This window comes from Xenopus tropicalis, chromosome 1 (genome assembly GCF_000004195.4).
Source record: "Xenopus tropicalis strain Nigerian chromosome 1, UCB_Xtro_10.0, whole genome shotgun sequence".
NCBI classification, from domain to species: Eukaryota; Metazoa; Chordata; class Amphibia; order Anura; family Pipidae; genus Xenopus; species Xenopus tropicalis.
In genome coordinates this window covers 5849526-5867612 of record NC_030677.2, presented here as the reverse complement: position 1 = coordinate 5867612, position 18087 = coordinate 5849526, and the positions used below count along the sequence as shown (strand labels likewise).

Sequence of the window (18087 nt, the reverse complement as noted above, 5' to 3'; positions counted from 1 at the left end):
GATCCATCATCCAGAAAACCGCAGGTCCTGAGCATTCTGGATAATGGGTTCCACACCTGTAATAACTAACTAACTAATATTTGCAAGGATCATTTGCATACACAACTTCATATATTAATGTTATTTGAATAATATTTTGGTTTTATTCCCAAACATAACTGATTTCATGTTCATTTCAGGTCTCAATAAAATAATGTAACATTTGGGCAGAAATATAGAGGCTAAAAGCCCCGCGCTTGAGGTGAGTATGGCAAATATCTCCACACACACAGTGTTTTTGCCTTTGGTGCTCAGATAGGCCGGGATCATTGTGATCCAAACACTGCAGAAGAGCAGCATGCTGAAAGTGATGTACTTGGCCTCATTAAAACTGTCCGGTAAGCTCCGAGCTAAAAATGCTAAAACAAAACTAACAGCTGCCAGAAGCCCCATATACCCAATAACTGAGTAAAAGCCAATAGCTGAGCCCTCATTGCACTGAATGATGATGGTTCCAGGGGAAGTGTGAATGTCCAGTTCCTGAAAGGGAGGAGAAATGGCCAACCAAGTCATGCAGATGATTATTTGAATGGATGAGCAGAACAAGACTACAGAATTGGACAGTTTGACTCCCAGCCATTTTCTCCATGAGCTCCCTGGCTTGGTGGCTTTGAAAGCAACACAAACCATGATAGTCTTGGCCAGGAGAGAAGAGACAGCTATGGAGAAGGTGATTCCAAAAGTGATGATGCGCAGCATGCAGGTTATATCCACAGGGCGACCGAGGAACAGAAACACACTGAGGAAGCTCAGCTTGATGGAGACAAGGAGGAGGAAGCTCAGGCTCCGGTTGTTGGCTCTCACTATGGGGGAGTTCCGGAATGTAATGAAGACGCCTAGTATTAGTAGAGTTGTAAGAAAAAACAGAACTGAAATTGATGAAAAAAATACAGAAATCATATAATTATTGTACGAGAGAAACTCTTCGTTTCTGATGATACATTGATTCTTGTTCTCATTGGGCCATTCCATGTCTGGGCATCGGGTACATATTTCACTGTCTGAAAAGATATAGTAACATAGCAACTAACAAGGAGACATCAAGATAAATATAAGGATAAATGTAAGGTCATGCACCTGGGATGTAAAAATATGCAAGCCCCGTATACCCTTAATGGGACTGCACTAGGCAAATCCATAATGGAGAAGGAGCTTGGAGTCCTTGTAGATAATAAACTTGGCTGTAGCAAGCAATGCCAGGCAGCAGCTGCAAGGGCAAACAAGGTTTTGAGCTGTATTAAAAGGGGTATAGATTCACGGGAGGAGGGGGTTATTCTTCCCCTTTACAGAGCGCTGGTAAGGCCCCATCTAGAATATGCTGTTCAGTTTTGGTCTCCAGTGCTCAAATGGGACATTATTGAGTTAGAGAGGGTCCAGAGAAGGGCAACTAAGCTGGTAAAGGGTATGGGAAGTCTCATTTATGAAGAAAGACTGGCCCAGTTGGGTCTGTTTACACTGGAGAAGAGGCGCTTAAGAGGTGACATGATAACTATGTATAAATATATAAAGGGATCATATAATAACCTCTCTAATGTTTTATTTACCAGTAGGTCCTTCCAACGGGCACGAGGGCACCCACTCCGTTTAGAAGAAGGGAGGTTCCATTTAAATATTCGGAAAGGATTTTTTACAGTGAGAGCTGTGAGGTTCTGGGGTCCCCCCTCCCCGAATCAGTCGTGCTGGCTGATACATTATATAACTTTATATAGGGGCTGGATGGATTCTTAGCAAGTGAGGGAATACAGGGGTATGGGAGATAGCTCTCAGTACAAGTGAGGGAATACAGGGGTAGGGGGGATAGCTCTCAGTACAAGTGAGGGAATACAGGGGTAGGGGGGATAGCTCTCAGTACAAGTGAGGGAATACAGGGGTAGGGGGGATAGCTCTCAGTACAAGTGAGGGAATACAGGGGTAGGGGAGATAGCTCTCAGTTCAAGTGAGGGAATACAGGGGTATGGGAGATAGCTCTCAGTACAAGTGAGGGAATACAGGGGTAGGGGGATAGCTCTCAGTACAAGTGAGGGAATACAGGGGTAGGGGAGATAGCTCTCAGTACAAGTGAGGGAATACAGGGGTAGGGGAGATAGCTCTCAGTTCAAGTGAGGGAATACAGGGGTAGGGGGGATAGCTCTCAGTACACGTGAGGGAATACAGGGGTAGGGGAGATAGCTCTCAGTTCAAGTGAGGGAATACAGGGGTATGGGAGATAGCTCTCAGTACAAGTGAGGGAATACAGGGGTATGGGAGATAGCTCTCAGTACAAGTGAGGGAATACAGGGGTAGGGGGGATAGCTCTCAGTACAAGTGAGGGAATACAGGGGTAGGGGAGATAGCTCTCAGTACAAGTGAGGGAATACAGGGGTATGGGAGATAGCTCTCAGTACAAGTGAGGGAATACAGGGGTAGAGGAGATAGCTCTCAGTACAAGTGAGGGAATACAGGGGTAGGGGAGATAGCTCTCAGTACAAGTGAGGGAATACAGGGGTAGGGGAGATAGCTCTCAGTACAAGTGAGGGAATACAGGGGTAGGGGGGATAGCTCTCAGTACAAGTGAGGGAATACAGGGGTAGGGGAGATAGCTCTCAGTACAAGTGAGGGAATACAGGGGTAGGGGAGATAGCTCTCAGTACAAGTGAGGGAATACAGGGGTAGGGGAGATAGCTCTCAGTACAAGTGAGGGAATACAGGGGTAGGGGGGATAGCTCTCAGTACAAGTGAGGGAATACAGGGGTAGGGGAGATAGCTCTCAGTACAAGTGAGGGAATACAGGGGTAGGGGGGAGCTCTCAGTACAAGTGAGGGAATACAGGGGTAGGGGGGATAGCTCTCAGTACAAGTGAGGGAATACAGGGTTATGGGAGATAGCTCTCAGTACTAGTTGATCCAGGGACTGGTCCGATTGCCATCTTGGAGTCAGGAAGGAATTTTTTCCCCTCTGCGGCAAATTAGAGAGGCTTCAGATGGGGTTTTTTGCCTTCCTCTGGATCAACTACTAGTTAGGCAGGTTATATATAGGCATTATGGTTGAACTTGATGGACATATGTCTTTTTTCAACCCAACTTACTATGTTACTATTTTACTATGTAAGACATGATTCCTCTATGAAAATATTTATAAAGTTGTACAGACAGAGTATTCAGATGGTGCAATTAATTTCCTACGTTTACCTCTGGAGCAACAGTAGATCTGGGGTTCCTTCCGTACCCTGTGTCAATTGTATGCCCCCTTCACCCTCACAGCATACACTGGAAATGAGAATATAAAGGCCATTTGGCTATTCCAAATGCATTGGCCCCAATTGCATCAGGCGCAACACTCCCCGGGGAGCACAACAATGCAGGAGTTCTGGGGAAACCACCACATTATGTGAAAAAAATGCCAATTTGTTCACTGCGCTTTCCGATATACTGTAAATAACTCTGTGTATTTTTTCTCTGTGGTGGTTTTACATTGTTTTTAGTAAAACGTATAATAGTAGATGAGCTTTGTGTATGAATGATATACTGCTATCTAAACTGCTCAAAAATGCTCTGCAAAAAAACTAACATTCTACATATTGGCGTTGCACCAAGGGGGTAAGGCATGTCATTTGATGGTAATTGGCCACTTAACATGATCTATCTCAGTCATTCCATTATACCAGTTGTGGTAGAAATGTCTCCAGTTGGACACGGGACACAGTCATAGCAGCAGGTCTGGGCTCCAGGATTTGGGGCCTTTCTGAATCCAGGGGGGCAGTTATCTGAGCACTGAGCTCTTGGGATCTAAAACAGAAAATGAAAAGACTTACTGGTTTTTTTGTGTTATAATAAAATATATATTTTTTAATTATTTTGTAATGGCCTTTTGAAAATATAAATACCAACTGGATCAGTGAAGTTCTTATTGGCTAGCTTATGAAACTGTATGTGGCAGCCTATCATTGAGGATAGGATATTGTGTGATTGTAGTTGATTTTTTCGCCAGCCATGGATTCGCCATTGGTGAATTGTTTCACAAAACTTCCGTGAAAATTCCCAGCCGAAAAATTTATTGAGCGTCAAAAAAGTTGCATGTAAAAAAAATGGGCACGGTTACGGCAACTTAGGCACAGTTGTGACAAAAATAAGACGCAGGCAACAAAAAAAAAAGATGAGGGCAACAAAAAAGTTGTGCGACAAATGCGTTTCATGGATTTTTTGCTGTTTCACGAATTTTCTTGTCATTTTGCAATGTTTATGGCGAAACGGGACTGATTCGCTCATCACTATAGTTGATCATTATAGTCCTCTTAACTTCCAAACATTGTGCCCCAACCTTAATCTCTTACTTGTCTTGTGCATCTTCATACCTTCCTGAATATCTCAACTCCCTTTTTTGTATTCCAGTTCCTTACATCTGATTTTTAATGTTGGGTTCTTCATTAAGAACGTGACATATGATTTCATCTTGGCACTTATGGGCCAGTGGCCCAATTATTTTGAATGTGTGCACTTGTTACCTTCCTATTTGTGTCTATAATTTACCCACCCACAATGATTGTAAAGCTTACAAAATCCTTCTGCTAACATTCAAAGCCCTTCCCTCCTCTGCTCCTCACTACATTCCCTCACTGGTCTCCCTACTCCTCACTACATTCCCTCACTGGTCTCCCTGCTCCTCACTACATTCCCTTGCTGGTCTCCCTGCTCCTCACTACATTCCCTCACTGGTCTCCCTGCTCCTCACTACATTCCCTCACTGGTCTCCCTGCTCCTCACTACATTCCCTCACTGGTCTCCCTGCTCCTCACTACATTCCCTCACTGGTCTCCCTGCTCCTCACTACATTCCCTCACTGGTCTCCCTGCTCCTTACTACATTCCCTCACTGATCTCCCTGCTCCTCACTACATTCCCTCACTGGTCTCCCTGCTCCTCACTACATTCCCTCACTGGTCTCTCTGCTCCTCACTACATTCCCTCACTGGTCTCCCTGCCCCTCACTACATTCCCTCACTGGTCTCCCTGCACGTTCCTGGTCGTCTCCTCCGCTCCTCTCAGAGCTTCTGTCTCTTTACACCATCCACACCCACTGCGCTCTCTTGGCTTAACCCTTTCTATCTCACTGCTCCTTCCCTCTGGAACTCTATCCCTGAATCCCTCCGTAGGGAAAACTCACCCACTCTCTTTAAGAAAAAACTCAGCTGTTACCTTCTGGAGCACTAAGACATTATTTTGCCTAGTCCTGCACTTAAAGAATAAGTATACCTTTTTTTTTCTACGAGTAAAATAACTCTAAACAGCCTCCAGAATTACCACCCCCACTTCCTGTTCTTTAAGGGCAAATGCCCATACCTGGTGCACTCTTACCTTCCAATTTGTGCCTGTATGTTACCCAACCACTCAGATTGTAAGCTCTACGGGGCAGGGACCTCCTTCCTACTGTGTCTCATACCACATGGCACTTAATCTCTGTGTATTTATACTTATTTATTGTATTTATTATATCACTTGCCCTCCCTGTGTGTAATTCTGTATATTGTAAGACTGTACAGCGCTGCCTACCCTTGTGGTGCTTTATAAATAAAGTTATAAATACATACATACATATATACATTATACCTCTATGTGGCAGAGACTTCCTTTTTGCTGAATTTTTTATTATATTTAGAGATGATCAAATTTTTTTTACCAGATTTCGCTACTAAAAAAATGTGCACTTCAATGTATTCACAAATTTTCAGTGTTTTGCAAATTTTTTGGTGAAACAAAATGCGTCAGATTTGCTTATCACTAATGGTACTGTATATATGCCATGTATTATGTATTTTTCTGTATATTTAATTTTGTAATTTTGTAAGATTGTTTTCTACCATGATTAAACTCACTTTTTAAAAAAGCACAAATATCTACTTGTTTATTAAAACCCACACTAAAAAAAGAGAAACAGGAAGAAAAAACCCAAATACCTCAAATCAAAAGAATTTTTACTTGAATTAATAGCCACCCCCCCATTGAATTCTACATGATCTCAACAGCTTGTAGATGGGACATTTTCCCATTTGAGTTATTATGTGTTTTGACACATAATAAATGGTGGAAAACGTGCATTTTTGTAAATGAAAAAATGTGTTTTTAAAGCAAAAAAATATGAATTGCGGGAAAAAATACAAACATAAATGGACCCCATAATGATACCTATTTTAAAATTATGATTCTACCAAATCTTTTCCAAATGAGTGAGTGAGATTCATCATTACTGTTACATAGAAACCCATAACTTATATAGATCATTTTCATTGCCTTTTTTTTCATATTTGTGTCCATTTGGCATGCGTATCGTACTTTTCCCTCTATGCGCTACTAAACCAGGCCCCACTTCAGCTGATATTCCCATAGGCTTATCAATAATATTATGGATTTTGACAGCAGATACAAAACTGATGCAATGGGGAATTCAAATAGTAAAAATGAGAGGTTAATATTAGTGATAAGCAGTGAAATTCCGGGTTTCACCACTGGTGAATTGTTTCACAAAGCTGTGGCAAAAATTCCCTGACAAAAAAAAAATTGCCAGGACAAAAGATGCCTATTATCAGGACCTGCCTGTGCTCAAACTCTGGGCTGTATGGCAAACTGGTCATACATTACCTTGTTGAGCCACTGGAGACCTTGGGGATTGAGTCCTACACATATTGCTAAATACTGTTCAGTTAGTATTTCTTCATGCTCACCTCCTCCTCCCTCAGTAAGCCCAGGTGTTTGTAATCTGGCATTTAATGGGGTTTATAAGCCTGTTACAAGCTGCCCCTGATTGCTTGATCATTAAAGCCTTATAGCTTGATCCAGAGACTGTACCTGGCTGGTTGCCACCCGTTTCCTGCCCATGTTCCTGCCTGATTCCTCCCCGAGTCTTGCCCATGTTCCTGCCTGATTCCTTCCCGAGTCTTGCCTGTGTTCCTCCCTGATTCCTGCCCTTGTTCCTTCCTGGTTCCTGCCTGACTCCTGCACATGTTCCTGCCTGACTCCTGCCGTGTTCCTGCCTGGTTCCTGCCTGATTCCTGCCCGTGTTCCTGCCTGGTTCCTGCCTGATTCCTGCCCGTGTTCCTGCCTGGTTCCTGCCTGACTCCAACCCGTGTTCCTGCCTGATTCCTGCCCGTGTTCCTGCCTGGTTCCTTTTTGACTCTTGCCCGTGTTCCTGCCTGATTCCTGCCCATGTTCCTGCCTGATTCCTGCCCGTGTTGCTGCCTGGTTCCTGCCTGACTCCTACCTGTTTTCTGCCTGGTTCCTGCCTGATTCCTGCCTGTGTTCCTGCCTGGTTCCTTCCTGACTCCTAACCGTGTTTCAGCCTGATTCCTGCCCGTGTTCCTGCCTGGTTCCTGCCTGACTCCTACCTGTTTTCCTGCCTGGTTCCTGCCTGATTCCTGCCTGTGTTCCTTTCTGGTTCCTGCCGGACTCCTTCTCATGTTTCTGCCTGATTCCTGCCTGACTCCTACCCGTGTTCCTGCCTGATTCCTGCCCATGTTTCTGCCTGGTCCCTGCCTGACTCCTGCCCGTGTTCCTGCCTGGTTCCTGCCCATGTTCCTGTCTGACTCCTGCCTGGTTCCTGCCTGATTCCTGCCTGTGTTCCTGCCTTGTTCCTACCTGACTCCTGCCCGTGTTTCTGCCTGACTCCTGCCTGACTCCTACCTGTGTTCCTGCCTTACTTCTGCCTGTGTTCCTGCCTGGTTCCTGCCTGATTCCTGCCCATGTTACTGCCTAAGTCCTGCCCCTGTTCCTGCCTGATTCCTGCCTGACTCCTGCCCGTGTTCCTGCCTAAGTCCTGCCCATGTTCCTGCCTGATTCCTACCCGTGTTCCTGCCTGGTTCCTGCCTGATTCCTTCCCATGTTCCTGCCTGGTTCCTGCCTGACTCCTGCCCGTATTCCTGCTTGTTCCTACCTGACTCCTGCCCGTGTTTCTGCCTGATTCCTGCCTGACTCCTACCTGTGTTCCTGCCTGATTCCTGTCCATGTTCCTGCCTGGTTCCTGCCTTACTCCTGCCCATGTTCCTGCCTAAAACCTGCCCGTGTTCCTGCCTGATACCTGCCTTATTCCTGCCAGTGTTCCTGCCCGTGTTCCGGCCTGGTTCCTGCCTGACTCCTACCCATGTTCCTGCCTGGTTCCTTCCTGATTCCTGCCCGTGTTCCTGCCTGATTCCTGCCCTTGTTCCTGCCCATGTTCCTGCCTGGTTTCTGCCTGATTCCTGCCCATGTTCCTGCCCGTGTTCCTGCCTGACTCCTTCCCGTGTTCCTACCTGGTTCCTGCCTGATTCCTGCCTGTGTTCCTTTCTGGTTCCTGCCGGACTCCTTCTCATGTTTCTGCCTGATTCCTGCCTGACTCCTACCCGTGTTCCTGCCTGATTCCTGCCCATGTTTCTGCCTGGTCCCTGCCTGACTCCTGCCCGTGTTCCTGCCTGGTTCCTGCCCATGTTCCTGTCTGACTCCTGCCTGGTTCCTGCCTGATTCCTGCCTGTGTTCCTGCCTTGTTCCTACCTGACTCCTGCCCGTGTTTCTGCCTGACTCCTGCCTGACTCCTACCTGTGTTCCTGCCTTACTTCTGCCTGTGTTCCTGCCTGGTTCCTGCCTGATTCCTGCCCATGTTACTGCCTAAGTCCTGCCCCTGTTCCTGCCTGATTCCTGCCTGACTCCTGCCCGTGTTCCTGCCTAAGTCCTGCCCATGTTCCTGCCTGATTCCTACCCGTGTTCCTGCCTGGTTCCTGCCTGATTCCTTCCCATGTTCCTGCCTGGTTCCTGCCTGACTCCTGCCCGTATTCCTGCTTGTTCCTACCTGACTCCTGCCCGTGTTTCTGCCTGATTCCTGCCTGACTCCTACCTGTGTTCCTGCCTGATTCCTGTCCATGTTCCTGCCTGGTTCCTGCCTTACTCCTGCCCATGTTCCTGCCTAAAACCTGCCCGTGTTCCTGCCTGATACCTGCCTTATTCCTGCCAGTGTTCCTGCCCGTGTTCCGGCCTGGTTCCTGCCTGACTCCTACCCATGTTCCTGCCTGGTTCCTTCCTGATTCCTGCCCGTGTTCCTGCCTGATTCCTGCCCTTGTTCCTGCCCATGTTCCTGCCTGGTTTCTGCCTGATTCCTGCCCATGTTCCTGCCCGTGTTCCTGCCTGACTCCTTCCCGTGTTCCTACCTGGTTCCTGCCTGATTCCTGCCCATGTTCCTGCCTGGTTCCGTGTACTATACCCTGTTCCTCTGCTCCTGCTCCTGACCTTGGTTGGATCTCCTGGTATTGACCTCTGCCTGTTTATTGACTCTTTGTCTTCAGACTGCCTCTGACCACTGCCTGTTATTTGGACCCTCCTTGCTTGCTGCCAGTCCTGACCCTCTGCCTGTTATATGGACTTGTGTTGTGTTGCTGCCTGCCTCTGACCACTGGCTTGTTGTAAGGACTTTTGTATCTGTTTATTTCATTATTCACTCCCTATAATAAATCATGTTTCACCATAACAACATGTTTCCATCCTATCAACAAGTGAAGTACCCACTGTATCCATATTACACAGCATATAAGCACATAAAAATGTTGTGTGCATTGAAATTGTTGTGCGTAAAAAAAGTTGCCTATGAACTTTAATGTGTTTCGCAAATGTTTTCGTTGATGTGAAATGAAACAGATTTGCTCATTGCTAGTTAATATAATGCCTTTCTAAAGCATGTGTAAAGGTCTGAGAGAATCCGGGAAGAGGAAGGAGATGGGGATGCGCTAGTCCCCTAGTTCAGAGCAGATTTCAGGCAATGGGAGCACAAACCTGGGGTCTCAGGTAAGAAATTCTCATCAGTAAGAGTAGTGATGAGTGAATCTTACCCATTTCACTGAAACATTTGCGAAACTGTGGAAAAATTTGCAATGAAAAAATTGTGAAATGCTGGTACTGCACCTTTTTTTTGACACGACTGCATCTTTTTTGATGCAATTTTTACAAAAAAATTAGCCAATGGTGAAATGCAGAATTTTGCTGTGAATCCATGAAAAAATTCACTCTTTGCATTTCCTTCTCCTTTCAATTAGTCTCTGACCTTGCTGTCGTTGGTTTTCCAGCGTATTTTGGAGGATGCAATCTCTAGCTTCTGATTGGACGATGCCCAGGGATTAAACAATCCCAGATAATTCACAATTACTTGTGCGCCCGGATCCATGATGTAATTATATATCAAGTATTCACCGATTAACTCTCCATTCTCGTTAAAAATGTTGGTTTTATTCTTTATTGTTTTGTATTGAATGTTTTTCAGATAGTGATGCAGCTATTAAGGGAAAGATAGAGTCAGTCAATAGCAATCTCTTTGTGTCTGAAATTGAAGATATTTTAGAAGCTTTCATTTGTTTGTTAAATAAATGTATCATTATAATAAAATTTTCTATGTTCTGTGTCTATTCAATTTATTTGTTTGGCTCTTCCCTCCATTATTTTGCTTTTGGCTCTGTCTGTGAGTGTATCCTCTGAGCTGTATTTTGATGTTTGAGGGGGGGGGGGTTATTTTAAATAGTATATAATATAGTGCTGTCTAAATTCTGTGGTACCAAGAGCTGGAATTTTTCTGACCACTCCCTGTTTTTAAAGCACACCCACCTCAAACCACACCCATGATATCACAATAAATTTTTTAAAGACCATATCCACGTTAATGGAGGTAGCACACCAAAAACTAAAATAAAGTCTCTATGACATGACATTTTGGTAATCCTATCACAGTAACACCTCTGTCAGTTTTAAGTGCCACCTCTCTGAAGTTTTACAAAACACCATTGTGATTGGATTAGTGGAAGAGTACATATGTTGAGGACTTCCCATACCAGTCAGTTGAACTGAAGAAGCTGCTCGGATGAGTATAGAAGAGTCTTTGATGATTAATCAGCAAGTCCAGTTGCTCTAGATTTACTTATACTAGATATACCATGACCTGGATGAACGAAAACCTTTGTGGTCTCAGGGTATTACAGGTGTGGGCAATGCAGGGGCTTACAGCCCAAATCTGAGGTGTGAGTTAATCTTAGTACTGATACCTTTTCAAGTTTACACAAGGTAAGTATTAAGACTTTGATTGGGGCCCACAGGCTGCCAGTTGGACAGCACTGATATAATTGTTGTTACATAATTGTCTACTCGTATGTCTCATGGCTTGTGAGCATGAATGTGTTGTTGGGTAGAACTTTTTCTTACTTTACTGTAAATAATTTTTTGTAGCTGTGCTGAAATCTGATTATACTGTGTGCTTGTTTGGTTCTTTTGTCTTTCTTTCTTGCATAGAATTTGTCTTCTACTCTCTCTATTGTGTCTCTTTTTCTCTACATTATATCTCTCACTGTTGCCGCCTCTCCAACACACTGCCCATTGCTGAATGATTACATGTACATGCTAGAAAAGGTTTACCTTGTACTTATAATAATGCCCAGTTTTGCTCTTCTCAGAGGTATTTTGCATTTTATGAAGTGCCCCAGACATAATATGAACTGCAAAATGTACAGGGGGAAAATGCAATTTACTGTCGATACTGAGAATATCTGTAATATTGTCTTGTCTTGTACAGTTGTGAAGCTTAAATGCATAAACTCTTTCGTACAAATCATTTTTATTTGGATCTTCCGACAAACATAAATGGTATTGCATCCAAATGTCTTCCAGCAATTTGTCTTCTGGGTTTCTGAGTGGATGGAGACTTTCTATGAATGATCTCATTTGGGGACTATCTAGAGAATATATTGCATGTTGCACAAATCCCAAACTGCCGTGGAATAGTTCTAGATGATAATCTATGATATTGTGATTAGCTGCTACAGTAGAAGAAATGACCAACGTCTTTGTACGGAACACGTCTGTCATGTTTATGAATGTCCCAACAAAATTGACGGAAGGAGTCCCACAAAGTATAATGACACTGGTGGAGGATTTCTGGATGATCTCCCTATACATTTTATACACAGCAATATTCTCAATATAATTGCTTATCTTTATAGTGAACTCAACACATATCCCTTCCACCGACAGATAGCTGCTCAGCAGTTGAAGTTCTTTTTCTCCACTATTATCATTAAATCTAATAATTCCAATCCACGTCCATTTAAAATATTTCAGTAACTTGCTTAAAGCCAAATAATGACTATGATCACTTTGCACCATCCTGAAAAAGTACGGGAAAGCGTGTCTGTCGCTGAGCGATGGGTCTGTAGCTCCGTAACTGATCTATCATGAAAAAAAAAACCAGAAGAAGAAGAAAAGAAGACACATCAGCAAATAAAGGGGAATTGATACATCATGGACCATTCTGGAAACAAGACAGCACCCTGATAAAGGGGTAACAGGAGTAGTGTGCCCTGATATTAGTAATGGGTAAATCATTATAGTTGCTCTAAACCTTATGGCATTCTAGTGAGCAATAGTCACTAAGTGGGAGATTTACTAATCCACGAATCTGAATCCAGAATGGGAAAAAATCGGATTGGAAACAAAAATTTTGCGACTTTTTTGTCTTTTTCGTATTGAACATGCTTGAATGGCGTAAAAAACTTTCTGACTTTGCATGATTTTGGAAGCCTTCCATAGGAATAAATGGCACTGTGCAGCTCCAACCAGGTCCAAGAAAGTCTCCCATAGGGCTCAATGGCACTCTGCAGCTCCAACCCGGCCCAAGGAAAGTCTCCCATAGGGCTCAATGGCACTCTGCAGCTCCAACCCGGCCCAAGGAAAGTCTCCCATAGGGCTCAATGGCACTCTGCAGCTCCAACCCGGCCCAAGGAAAGTCTCCCATAGGGCTCAATGGCACTCTGCAGCTCCAACCCGGCCCAAGGAAAGTCTCCCATAGGGCTCAATGGCACTCTGCAGCTCCAACCCGGCCCAAGGAAAGTCTCCCATAGGGCTCAATGGCACTCTGCAGCTCCAACCCGGCCCAAGGAAAGTCTCCCATAGGGCTCAGTGGCACTCTGCAGCTCCAACCCGGCCCAAGGAAAGTCTCCCATAGGGCTCAATGGCACTCTGCAGCTCCAACCCGGCCCAAGGAAAGTCTCCCATAGGGCTCAATGGCACTCTGCAGCTCCAACCCGGCCCAAGGAAAGTCTCCCATAGGGCTCAATGGCACTCTGCAGCTCCAACCCAGCCCAAGGAAAGTCTCCCATAGGGCTCAATGGCGCTCTGCAGCTCCAACCCAGCCCAAGGAAAGTCTCCCATAGGGCTCAATGGCACTCTGCAGCTCCAACCTGGCCCAGTCTCCCATAGGGTTCAATGGCACTCTGCAGCTCCGACCTGGCCCAAGGAAAGTCTCCCATAGGGCTCAATGGGATTCTGCAGCTCTAACCCGGCTCAAGGAAAGTCTCCCATAGGGCTCAATGGCACTCTGCAGCTCCAACCCGGCCCAAGGAAAGTTTCCCATAAGGCTCAATGGCACTCTGCAGCTCCAACCCGGCCCAAGGAAAGTCTCCCATAGGGCTCAATGGCACTCTGCAGCTCCAACCCGGCCCAAGGAAAGCCTCCCATAGGGCTCAATGGCACTCTGCAGCTCCAACCCGGCCCAAGGAAAGTCTCCCATAGGGCTCAATGGCACTCTGCAGCTCCAACCCGGCCCAAGGAAAGTCTCCCATAGGGCTCAATGGCACTCTGCAGCTCCAACCCGGCCCAAGGAAAGTCATGATACCGAAGCATGAATGAATCCGAAACTTTCATACTCGGCGCAACAATATGTTTTTTTCACGCCGGCAATGAAAAAGTCATGGAAAATATACAACAAATTCGCAACGGCGACGAAAAAGTCGGAAAAATACCGATCATTACGAAAAAAACGGTCCATTCGTGGATTAGTGAATGTGCCCCTTAGTCTTACAGCCAGCTAATAGGTCAACTTCATCAAGTAAAAAAAGTGTTGGTCTTTTGGTAATAAATATGTTAACAAAAGAAAAAATAATTGTTTAATTGCTTCTTATTCCTGGTAAAGAAGATCCAACCCCATGACCGATTTGTAAAAACTCTTGCCCAGAACAATGAATTTAGAAAATGTTATGGTTCCCGTAGTATTGAGTAAGGCCTGTGGCACTAACCTAAGGCAATGTAATGCACCAACCCATGCAACTTTTTCTACCCTGTTATGTGCGGCTGTCATTTTTAATAAAAAAACCCTCATCACTAAGAGGCCTATTTATCATGCTGAGTAAAAAACGGTAACAAAATTCGCCACACATCTCCAGGCTTCGCAGTGTAAAAACCGGCATAAAAAAAGTCATTTTTGAATGCGTTTTTCTTCAAATGGAAGTTACATAAACAAACGGCATAAAATCTGGCATTTGGGCGACAAACTTCTCCATTAATTGTCCACAGCTTTTTACACTGTTTTTCCGGTGAATTCTGTTTTAAATTGCCAGCTTGCTGTCGCACGGAGTGTTTATGGAGGGAGTGAACTCGTGTTGATAGTGGCTTAGTAATTTATATGTAGGGATGGAGTGCTGGACCCCTGTATTTACCACCCTCTTGCATTGATCCCCTGTAGTGGAGCAAGGCACTAAGCTTGTGTCTTCTGAAGGGAGCCATAGCATAAAGGAGAGTTGTGCTCACCTCCAGACAAAATTTAACAAATAGGTGCAGCAAGGATCTGACCACAAAATGTGTCCAGACAAGGATAAGAGATCCTCCGCACTCACCCATTATCATTACACTAAGGCAGTGTTACCCAACCAGTGGCTCAGGGGCACCATGTTGCTCACCAACCCCTTGGATGTTGCTCCCAGTGGCCTCAAAGTAGATAGTTCTGGTAGGGAGACAACTTTTGGTTGCATAAAAACCAAGTATAATGCCAAACAGAGCCTTCTGAAGGCTGCCAGTCCATATAGGGGCTATTAAGTAGCCAATTATAGCTTATTGGGTCTTATTAGGACCCCCAAGAACATTTTGTAATGCTTGAGTTGCTCCCCAACAGTTTTTTCAATTGAATGTGGCTCATGGTTATAAAAGGTTGGGGATCCCTGCACTGAGGACATTAAGACATTTTGTGAATTAATCCTGGCAGAGGAAGCCAGGAGCAGGGCAGACAAGGTTCCAGAGATCAGGGAGCTGCATGTGACTCAAAGTGCTGGAAGGCCCCACCAGAAGCAGTCTTTGGAACATGCTGGGGCAGGGAAGGCAGAGATAAAGCTCCTGTGAGGAATCCAGACTGGAGGGACAACCACCTGTAGGGAAACCCCATTGGAGTGTCTAAAGAGGCTAGTAGCCACACTGCATGTCTGTAGGTGCTGGACTTGCCTGGAGATTAGAGCATAAGAAGCCAACTTTGGAGTGAGAATTACTTCTTACAGTTACTGTGTTTAAGAGCACTTGAGACTGTATTTGTGGACTGAGTTAAAGGACTTTGGGCCATATTCTGTTCCATGAGATAGCATTATAGTGTGGTTATCTTATGAATAACTTATGAATAAGATTTAATTTGAGGATAAAACATTTTTTCTTACTTCACTTTTCCCCCATAAATTGCAATAGAGTTTTCAACAGAGAGATAAGTTTTTCTTGTTGGATTGCATTTGTCTCTATGGGAAAAGGTTTGGTTTTATAGCAGTTTATGCAGTTTGTCTTTGTGCCGGGGCAGGGTGCAAAGTGAAAAAACTAAGGCCGGTTGCACTACTTCTTTTGTACTTTGCACCCTGCCCTACAAGTAATAAATTATGCCTGCTGTGTTTTATTGTTTGCAGGAACTGCTGTGGCAGTTTGTAAACAATTATTCTATCATTTACGGGGGAAGCTAATAAAAGGTTTGTGCAGGTTGTTTTGTTTGGTCTCCTTAAGGGTCATCGTTTGTGAGCAAAATGCACTATTCTATTTACCACCAATATTCCTACCTGTGCATAGCCATACACATTGAGAATCTGGGCTATGGGCACCGTTGTCTCTGAGGTGAGATCCCCGATAAATCCAGCAATGTTTCTCTTTCCCACACAGGAGTAATTGGGAACCGGCTCCCTGGTACCAGATAATATTTGGAACACGCTCCTCACAGCCTTCCGGGGGTCCCCACAGGAGTCGTATATATGGTACCCCAGTGTAAGGTTGGGTAATAGAACTGGGTCTTTGTTAATGTTCTCAATGGCAAAAAGAAAATCCACAAATTGTCTGTAATTCTTTGCAAGAGCACTGGGAAGATAAGAAGATTTTCATCAATCTTGAGTTCTTAATTGAGCTTATTCAAATAATATTCATCTATAATCCTATATAATACTGTGTAAGTGGCCACTTTGCTTTGGGTGTATGTCTCAAACTGTTCTAGCTTCTTTCATAAAGAGGTGAAATATATCTATTATATTGTAATGTAAATAGTTAGGCAATGTGCAAGTAGATGCAGCCATTAGGTGGTACCTTTAAGGTTGGCCCTTGGGGGATTCACAGTGCCACAAACTTTCTGTTTGGTCAAGAGCATAAAAAACCTACCTGACAGCACAAGAGACCACAGAGCCACACCACGTGGGAGGCTGTAACTTGTGAGAGCTGAAGTTAGAAGATTGGTATCAGATTAAGAGTGAAAGAAAGCCAGGTGAGCCAGCAAGGACAGTCTGTTGTCCCAACAAGGAGTGAGTATTTGGGGTTAGGATCCCAGGCGATTGTGCGGCAGTTAGGGATTAGGGCATTCAGGAGAATGTTAGTAGGACCTATTGGAGCTGTAGTGAGAAGCTCAGGAGAAGCTCAGGCAATGTATGCTGAACATGACTGAGATAGGGGCAGCTTTATTAATGCTGTGTGAATAGGGATGTACAAGGATTCACTGGAGAAGTCTTTATTATAATATATGATTATAATATACTCTGAGCCTGACTTCCAGTGCTCCACAATCTCTCCTCTCTGTAAGAAGCTGTTCTATAAATTCTGCCTTGGTTCATTGTACCACAATGTGAAATGCCTACTTCTTACAACAAAGGCCTATGAAACTCCTTTCCCTGTGATGGGACTCTACCAGCCCCATTACATGTTGATTAGACCACATATTAAATATGCCAAAAGTAAAGAAGGGTGTGCTCCCTAAATGCAATATGCTTGATAAATGTATTCTATAAAATGAATTGCACTTCTTTTATATTTGCTTTTTGGTTTGACCAAGCGACTGCAGTGCCAGTGCCCTCATTCTTTCTGTGGCTTTATAAACCCTCCACCAATGAGGTCCCTTATTATTGGCTTTGTCACCTATTAAATATGATTGTACAGAGAGACCAGATAGCAAACACAATCCAGTAAAATGAAGGTTACTGCTTCAGAAAGAAGGTAATCCATACAAGACAAGTAAATCATTTATGCAGTCAAAAGAATAATTTGTTTATGGTACTGATAATAAATAGGGTTCTGCAGTAAATTGTCTTAAACTTGATTCCAGTAGGGATAAATATCATATAGTATATATAGTACTGTGTGTGGGTGTTATTTCCTTGACACATTACTGCAATGTCTGAACTCGTGCCATAGCACTACAAGAACTTACCCAACACACAACATACTGTTATAAAAGTCCATTGGATAGCTAATTGGAACTATCAGGGTATTTACAGTAAACACCCCTGCAATCATTATATCTCCCTCTTTCATGTATTCATACTCCTCATATGTTTTAATGATCTCCAGATGGCAGGCAGGTTTCTTGGTCTGAATCTTCGAACTGCAGGTTGTTATATACAGGGCTGTCAGGTAGATCAGCTCCAGGAAAGCCATGGCTTCCACCACTGCACCTCCAGAAAGGCAAATGTAACTAATATAAAGCAGTAGATCAGAGCGTTTTGCCAGTAGTTGTCCAACATGGGGTCCAGAATTAGGCTGCATGTGTAGAACAGAATGATGGACTGGCTCATCCAACCCTCATTTTATAGAGAGCAGAGAGAGGATTTGCTCAGTAGAATGTATATAGGCACAGCCACCGGGGGGAGCTCCCATCTATTCTGGAAATGTCACATTGTAATTGTTAGTCAATAACCAACTGCCCAACCCAACTTAACTATGTAACTGTTAAAATATATTAACACTGTGATGCTTTTATACCCAGTAATTATATTTTTCTTCAACCTGAACTAAATATATACGTAACTTGG

The 18087-nt window shown here is 44.2% G+C and overlaps 1 protein-coding gene across 1 annotated transcript; it reads right to left on the bottom strand.

Annotated features, from left to right (window-relative positions):
• Positions 1-120: 120 nt before the first annotated feature.
• LOC105946413 (vomeronasal type-2 receptor 26) lies at positions 121-17821 on the bottom strand. The gene is made up of 6 exons (XM_031895182.1): positions 17487-17821; positions 15862-16153; positions 11423-12232; positions 10068-10295; positions 3680-3803; positions 121-1040 (listed from the first exon to the last, which is right to left on the bottom strand). The coding sequence occupies exons 1-6, from the start codon at positions 17819-17821 to the stop codon at positions 121-123; spliced, it is 2709 nt and encodes a 902-aa protein (XP_031751042.1).
• Positions 17822-18087: the final 266 nt, after the last annotated feature.